Consider the following 7,790-nt stretch of genomic DNA (forward strand, 5'->3'; position numbering starts at 1 on the left):
TGCGAGCTGAAAGAAAACAAGCTGAAAGCTTTACTACATTTTCAAAGGCTCTAGAGAAATTGAGCTCTCCATGAACGCAATACCTCCTTCATATTTTCCTGATTCATACCTATTCTTTTTCAGTTTTATTTCCGAAGCTCAGTGTGTGTCAATGGAGAGGAGACACACCGCCCCAATATAAATAAAGTTGTTAAGATGTCACGGATGGTAAATTCCGACATCTTGTGAGGTGACGGTGATTGATAGAAGGGTACTTCCTCAGGTCTATAGTGATATGGGGAAGGGCGACTACCAGCGTGGCGCCAGCAAAGACTGATGTCATTCTCCCCAGGATTTCACTCTATCTGTCTCCCCGGTGTGAGCAGCCCTCTGCCCGTGACAGCACAAAATGGAGCTAGAGAGAGCTGGATCAAGAGAAAGGGAGAAATATGGCACTCTTCCTCTACTCGTCTCCTCCACGGCCTTGCAATTAATCTTAGGCTTCCCATTAAACAGGATCATACAGCAAACATGAAATATACCCGCTATGTCGAACGCTTAATTAAATATTGATTGCGGACTTATATGAATTTACTACATCAAATCAAGGCCCCAGTCGGAGGCCTGCCTTTGATATGCTGCGTTTGATGTGGAAATGAGCCAGGAAAACAGCGGGAGCACAGCTCCACACTACTAATGTCTTCTTATTAATTAATTCATAAATTAATTAATTTTGCTATCAAGTTGTTCCTTCGCGGCAGTAAGCAACAGTGCAGCCCAGGAATATGATGTCTGTGCCCTTAACGGAGACCTGTTTGACTGCTGCGCATCGCTTCAATGGGTTTCTCTCCTCATATGACAGAATTAGCTGGGTTTTCTTTTTTTGGGCTCCAACATTCTGCACATTTTGCACTGAACTGTGATGTTCAAAAATAGAAACAGAAATATGCTTGAAAATGCTGTGCGTCTGACAAGCGCTGTAAGCTTGTTGCTAAGTGTTTCTCATAAGAGAACATAGCATGGCTAACTGAATATTGACTGAACATGGCAGGTTTCAGGTTTTTATTATTGTTCTACAGTCATCGTTGTTGATTGGCTGCTTTTTTATACAGCTTCAGTATTGTATATAGACCAAATAAAGTATTTATTGAAATAATACAGGTTTGTTCTGCGCCTTAGAGTTTAATGTTTTTTTTCTATAGTAGAATACCATAAAGCAGTGTTAGTTGCTTGCATACACCCATTTGCCAGTAAATTATCGTTTTTGTTTTCTGAATAAGCATAATAAATGTTCAGTAGGCATAAGCATCTGTTCGCCATACAGGTCTATATCCTGTAAAGCTTTTCTTCACCAGCAGATGGAGGTAAGACAATGCTCTCTCTTTGAATACAAAACGGACACATCTCCTGAACCCCCATAAAAACCTGGAACAAAAGAAGCCAGCGTGGGCCCTGAGGGTCAAAGGTCAGGGGTTAGTCATCCAGGACATCATGCAGCACGCGCTTGGTCACTGACATAACGTGACGTATCCATCTATAGTAATGCGACACTCTGGTGTATACCCCATACTTCCCATCCTTGGCACACTCCTCCCCCCAGCTCACTATCCCTGTAAGGAACCAGGTGTCATGGTAACGGTTGGTATGGGGACCCCCGCTGTCGCCCTGGCACGAGTCTTTGGCCACGTGAGCATAGCCGGCACAGAACATATACTTGGTGATACGGGCACTACTGCTATCCTTACACGACGTCCTCTCTGTAAATGGCACCTCTACCTTCTGTAGTAAGTGAGACGTGGCCCCCTGGAAGCGTGTGCGACCCCAGCCGCTGACCGTAGCCGGGGACTGATCCTTCACCAGGTCCTCGGCGAAGACCTTGGGCCCCAGGCAAATGGGTCTGGCGTGGGAGGAGAATGTGATGGGGTTGTGCAGGCGCAGCAGGGCGATATCATGGTTGTACAGACTCTGCTGGGAGTCGTAGAGTGGATGTTTGTACTGCTTCGACACCTCGTGGTCCTGTTCGGTGCCCTCTTTGTCATTGATGTTATGCTCCCCTGGAGAGGTACAATAACTAAATTAAGCAATCAAGTAATCCATCTGTAATCAATCAATATGAATCATCCTAGTAAAGAATTTAGTTTTAGTCATAGACACAATGAAATAGATACAAATCATACACCTATGAACACGCTCCTGTGTAAAATAGTGAGAACGCACGGTAGCTGAGCTTAAAAAAACGAACTGGAATTGTGCCTTACCCACTCTGACGAAGAAAGATCCCTGCTGTCCCTCCACCAGACAGTGGGCAGCAGTGATGACCCACAACTGACTGAGGATAGAGCCCCCACAGAACACCTGACCACTGGGCCTCTGCACCAGAGCTGCCTGGGGGAGTAGAGAGCAGGGAGAGCCCGTTACATACAGCACCAGTCAAAAGTTTGGATACACCGACTCGCTCAAGAGTTTCTTAATTTTTACTATTTTCTACATTGTATAACAATAGGGAATACATCACAACTATTAAATAACACCTATGGAATCATGTAGTAACCAAAAAAGTGTTAAACAAATCAAAATATATTTTAGATTCTTCAAAGTAGCCATCCTTTGTCTTGATGACAGCTTTGCACAATCTTGGCATTCTCTCAACCAGCTTCACCTCGAATGCTTTTCCTACAGTCTTGAAGGAGTTCCCACATATGCTGAGCACTTGTTGGCTGCTTTTCCTTCACTCTGTGGTCCAACTCATCTCAAACCATCTCAATTAGGTTGAGGTTGGGTGATTTTGGAGGCCAGGTCATCTGATACAGCACTCCACCACTCTCCTTCTTGGTCAAATAGCTAGGAGGTGTGTTTTGGGTCATTGTCCTGTTAAAAAACAAATAATAGTCCCACTAAGCGCAAACCAGATGGGATGGCGTATCACTGCAGAATGCTGTGGTAGCCATGCTGGTTTAGTGTGCCTTGAATTCTTAATAAATCACAGACAGTGTCACCAGCAAAGCACCATCACACCACCACCTCCATGCTTCACGGTGGGAACCACACATGCGGATATCATCCGTTCACCTATTCTTCGTCTCACAAAGACACAGTGGTTGGAACCAAAAATCTCAAATTTGGACTCATCAGACCAAAGGACAGATTTCCACTGGTCTAATGTCCATTGCTCATGTTTCTTGGCCCAAGCAAGTCTCTTCTTCTTATTGGTGTCTTTTAGTAATGGTTTCTTTGCAGCAATTTGACCATGGCCTGATTCATGCAGTCTCCTCTGAACAGTTGATGTTGAGATGTGTCCGTTACTTGAACTCTGAAGAATTTATTTGGGATGTAATTTCTGAGGCTTGTAACTCTAATGAACTTACCCTCTGCAGCAGAGGTAACTGGGTTTTCCTTTCCTGTGGCGGTCCTCATGAGAGACAGTTTCATCATAGCTCTTGATGGCTTTTGCATCTGCACTTGAAGAAACTTTCAAAGTTCTTGAAATGTTCTGAATTGACTGACCTTCATGTCTTAAAGTAATGATGGACTGTTGTTTCTCTTTGCTTTTTTGAGCTGTTCTTGCCATAATATGGACTTGGTCTTTTACCAAATAAGGCTATATTCTGTATACCACCCTACCTTGTCACAACACAACTGGCTCAAGCGCATTAAGAAGGAAAGAAATTGCACAAATTAACTTTTAACAAGGCACACCTGTTAATTGAAATGCATTCCAGGTGACTACCTCATGAAGCTGGTTGAGAGAATGCCAAGAGTGTGCAAAGCTGTCATCAAGGCAATGGGTGGCTACTTTGAAGAATCTCAAATTTCAAATATATTTTAATTTGTTTATCACTTTTTTTGGTTACCACAGGATTCCATGTTTTATTTTATGGTTTTGATGTCTTCACTATTATTCTACAATGTAGAAAATAATACAAATAAAGAAAAACCTTTGAATGTGTAGGTGTGTCCAAACTTTTGACTGGTACTGTATATCAGCCCTTACATGGTAATAATAATATATGGATTGTATGAAGCTCTTTTCAAGGACCCAGAGATGCTTACACATACATTCACCAGTGCATAGTGCATCTAGGTATTTTCCCCTCTCTTACCTGCCATGGGATATCTCCAGGGGTGACCGTGTCGCCACCTACAATACGTATTCTGGTGTTGAGTTCTCCGAAGGGGGGCCTGGTGGTATTGGCTGGGGCGAGGGAGGGGGTTGTGGTAACGTTGGCATCTGATCTTGTGTTCTTAAGGGTGAGTAATGATCTAGACATTTCCGTGATCACAGTCCGCCTGTCTCTGCCACAAGGGAACTCCACTGGTGGCATACAAATCCAAATTAAGCAGGGCTGGTTGGTAACACTACGTCAAGTTACTCTACACCAATGTCGTAACGTCGTAATCACACTACTGTATGACATGTTGCTACACAGTACTTTAGCAAGATTATGGTAAAGGTATAGCAAGACCTGTGAATGTTGTGGCTACCTTCAGGATTGCAGTTGACTTGATCCTGAGCCAGCTTGTAGCCCTCTGCACAGCTACACTCTGCCCCATAGGTGCCCAGGCTCTCGCAGAAGTGCATACATTCTCCATTATTCACCACACACTGTCTAGCCGTTACTGTGGGGAGAAACCCACATCATCAACCCACATCTAAAGAGATGAGGCATGTTAAATCATATAACAAATAGAATAAGTAAGTATGGTTGCGATTGTTATGGCCAACATGTTGTTTTACAACCGTGTTATTGCAATGTTATAGGAGTGACGTCCAGGCAGAGTTTACATAGAGTGTCCTCAATTGGTTTGAGCTGGACAAACCTGCCCCGAACTGAGGGAAATGGACGACATTTGTCAAGGCCTATGCTCCTTATAGGAGCCAATGGCATAAGTCAAGTAAGCAATTATTACTGTACCTATCTCACAGTTGGTCCCAGTGAAGCCTCGTAGACAGCTGCAGGTGTAGGATGCTTTCTGGTCTTTACAGGAGCCCTGGTTAAGACAGGGGGATGACTTACACTGGTCCCCATCTGAGACATAACAGAGCATTATTGACGCAATTTACATTACACCAAGTTTCATATATATACACACACGATAACATACGCACTATACATACACATGGATTTAGTACTGTAGATATGTGGTAGTGGTGGAGTAGGGGCCTGAGGGCACACAGTGTGTTGTGAAATCTGTGAATGTATTGTAATGTTTTAAAATTGTATAAACTACCTTTATTTTGCTGGACCCCAGGAAGAGTAGCTGCTGCCTTGGCAGCAGCTAATGGGGATCCATAATAAATACAAACACAAATACTGCTAAACGCTACAGTTTGAAACCCACACAGTACACACAGCTCTGAGTCACAGCTTAATCCTCTCTGTGCCAACCCGACAGTTAATCATTAAGCAAAGTCACCTTCATAACTGAACCAAAACTCCATCTGAAAAATAAACACACAATCTTCAGAATATCACAAGTTAACCCGTTGATTACACAGTACCGTATTTATGGTGGAGTCTAACCCCACCATACACACGCACACACTCACCGTCTTCTCTTCATTCTCAAATGCTTCCCTGGCCTCCTCCAGGTCACACCTCTCCTCCAGACACTCTCTCTCCAGGTTCCCCCATAACATCTCCTCGAACACCCCTGTGTTGTGACGCCGCTGTCTCCTCAGCACACCGTCTGCTGCCTGGCCTGACAGGAACACTGGGGCTGGAGGGCCAGAGGGAGATGGTAAGGCTGTTAGTTACGGCTGGTGTAGAACTGAGAGAGTAATATTGTTACTAGTGAGAAACCTACTGAAACCATCAGCAGTCAGAGCAGGACTTACCTCCCCAGCCCAGCCGGCAGTCTAGCAGCATCACACACAGGAGAAGGAATAGGTAAACTGTTGCCATCCCTGTCTGATCTGATACTCTGGTATCACAATGCCCAATGCAGAGAAACACACACACCATGGACACACTCTCACCCACTCCAAAGTACAGCTGTCTGTTTACTCTTGAGCCACAGTGACACGGTATGTTTGCTGTTAGTTTGTTTAGAGGCAAAACATTGACATACTGTGGTGTATTTCTAATTTTCTATTTGTACTTTTTGACCAGGCAGGTGAATTAAGAACAGCTTCTTATTTCCAATGATGGCCTAGCTGGCTGGTGGAAGTATCTGTGTACATCCTTTTGTGAACAGATTGTTTTTACATGTTTTTTTTTCTCTGTGATGACTGATTTTTTTTCTAATCGTTCTCTGATGTGTTCCTCTAGGTTTGGACTGTAATCAGAAACGGAGAGAACCTCCGTCTACAAAAAAAACATGCATTTCAGGTAATATACCAGTAGATGGCGCACATGTCTATAAAACAATGTCTACCAATGCTTTGATTGAACATTACGTCATACTGTACGCACACACCCACTGAGATGAAAGGTCTAGGGGTTAGCGTTTCCCTGACCAGCTCACATTACCAGTACAAACCCCAGGGACCTAATTTATCAACCGTGCGTAAATTTCTCACTCAATTCTGGCGTACGTGGAAATTCTAGGATTTGTGTGCGCCACAAATGATTGGTATTTATCAAACTGTCGCACGCAACATACGCATGTTTTCATTGATAAATCAGATCCATAATCTATTATATGTGTGTGCTGGTGAACGAGCGCTACAACCCCGCCTGAAAACGTCCTCCATTCATTCACATTTTATGGAAACAAAAACACCCTCACTTGCTGTATGGTTTGGAAATGTTGGAAAGTGCAATAGCACATTTTATCACATTTCTGTAGAGGTGTGGGCAGAATGTTTCGATCTTTTGCAGGGACTTTTTCAAACTAAAATGCAAACTAATCGCCTATAGCGAGTGCCAAACACTGGCTGTGCATTCTGCATAATTGATTGCCTTTTCAAACAATTTAAATGTAAATGCTACAGCTCACACTATGCAAAATAATAATGGTTGTTCAATATTTCGTTTGTCAATAGATAATTGTGTTTCTATCTCCTGTCTTGGTATAGGCTCTGAGATTAAAGACACTATAATGTCGCGCTCCTATCTCAGTCACAGTAATACTGCAGCTTCTATACAGTAGGCTACCGGTCTATTTACTTTCGAGCATGCTTAGCTATCGAATGAGTGGTGGGTAAATGGTAGCCTAATATTTGTTCTGTAACGGGAGAAAAAATGTTGTCAGAAAATATTATTATGATTTGGGCCCATATAATAAAAGTCAAAGAAACACTTTACTCTACATGCTGTTATGATATCACCTTACCAACGGCAAAAGCATTTGTTTTGTCATTGGCCTACTTTGTAATGCTTTTATTAGCCTACAATTATTATAATTCCTTTTCGTCAAACACTTCAATTTCCCTCAAAAGAACACCGTTTGCTTGTAATACAGTTCTTCAACCACCAGAAATGGTCTGAGATATTATCGGAGAAATGCACACTGTCCTGTCAAGTTCAAGATTTGATAAACGCCAACCTTTGCGGGAAAAGTCCCACATGCAAGGATAGTATTTTTTGTGCTTATGCACTGTTGATAAATGAGGCCCCTGGGCCTAAGGTTAACCATACACCAGTGAATGGCTAGGCTAATGCAGCTCTCCTGGGTGCTGAGAGGACAGCACTGATGCAGCGTACTGCTGAGGGTCAGTGTCTGTGGTCCAACCCCAGTGTCACTATGTGGTCTGGCCTGGAAAACAGGAGCCCTTCCCTGGTCATATCACCCTCCCTGTGGGGAGTCCCCGGGGTGCTCTGATGGAGCGCCCTATTGATCCAGACCATTTATATTTCATTGAGTCGTTA

At 43.4% G+C, this 7,790-nt stretch overlaps 1 protein-coding gene across 1 annotated transcript; it reads right to left on the reverse strand.

The window, feature by feature from the left end:
* Positions 1-1,026: 1,026 nt before the first annotated feature.
* On the reverse strand, positions 1,027-5,972 carry f9a (coagulation factor IXa). The gene is made up of 8 exons (XM_014212252.3): positions 5,816-5,972; positions 5,528-5,697; positions 5,395-5,419; positions 4,893-5,006; positions 4,462-4,596; positions 4,080-4,291; positions 2,238-2,364; positions 1,027-2,033 (listed from the first exon to the last, which is right to left on the reverse strand). Exons 1-8 carry the CDS (start codon positions 5,940-5,942, stop codon positions 1,453-1,455), a joined length of 1,491 nt encoding a protein of 496 aa, XP_014067727.1. The 5' UTR covers positions 5,943-5,972; the 3' UTR covers positions 1,027-1,452.
* Between the last annotated feature and the right edge of the window lie 1,818 nt (positions 5,973-7,790).

This window comes from Salmo salar, chromosome 09, assembly GCF_965601325.2.
Source record: "Salmo salar chromosome 09, fSalSal1, whole genome shotgun sequence".
In the NCBI taxonomy this organism is placed as follows: Eukaryota; Metazoa; Chordata; class Actinopteri; order Salmoniformes; family Salmonidae; genus Salmo; species Salmo salar.

Bases quoted from the DNA above. Each gene is read 5' to 3' on its own strand.
- f9a (XM_014212252.3), bottom strand. From the start codon at position 5,942: ATGGTGTGTGTGTTTCTCTGCATTGGGCATTGTGATACCAGAGTATCA. The intron at 4,597-4,892 runs GTACAGTAATAA...TTCTCCCCACAG, and splicing joins TGGGACCAACTGTGAGATAG to TAACGGCTAGACAGTGTGTG. The intron at 4,292-4,461 runs GTAGCCACAACA...GTATGCCACCAG, and splicing joins AGTCAACTGCAATCCTGAAG to TGGAGTTCCCTTGTGGCAGA.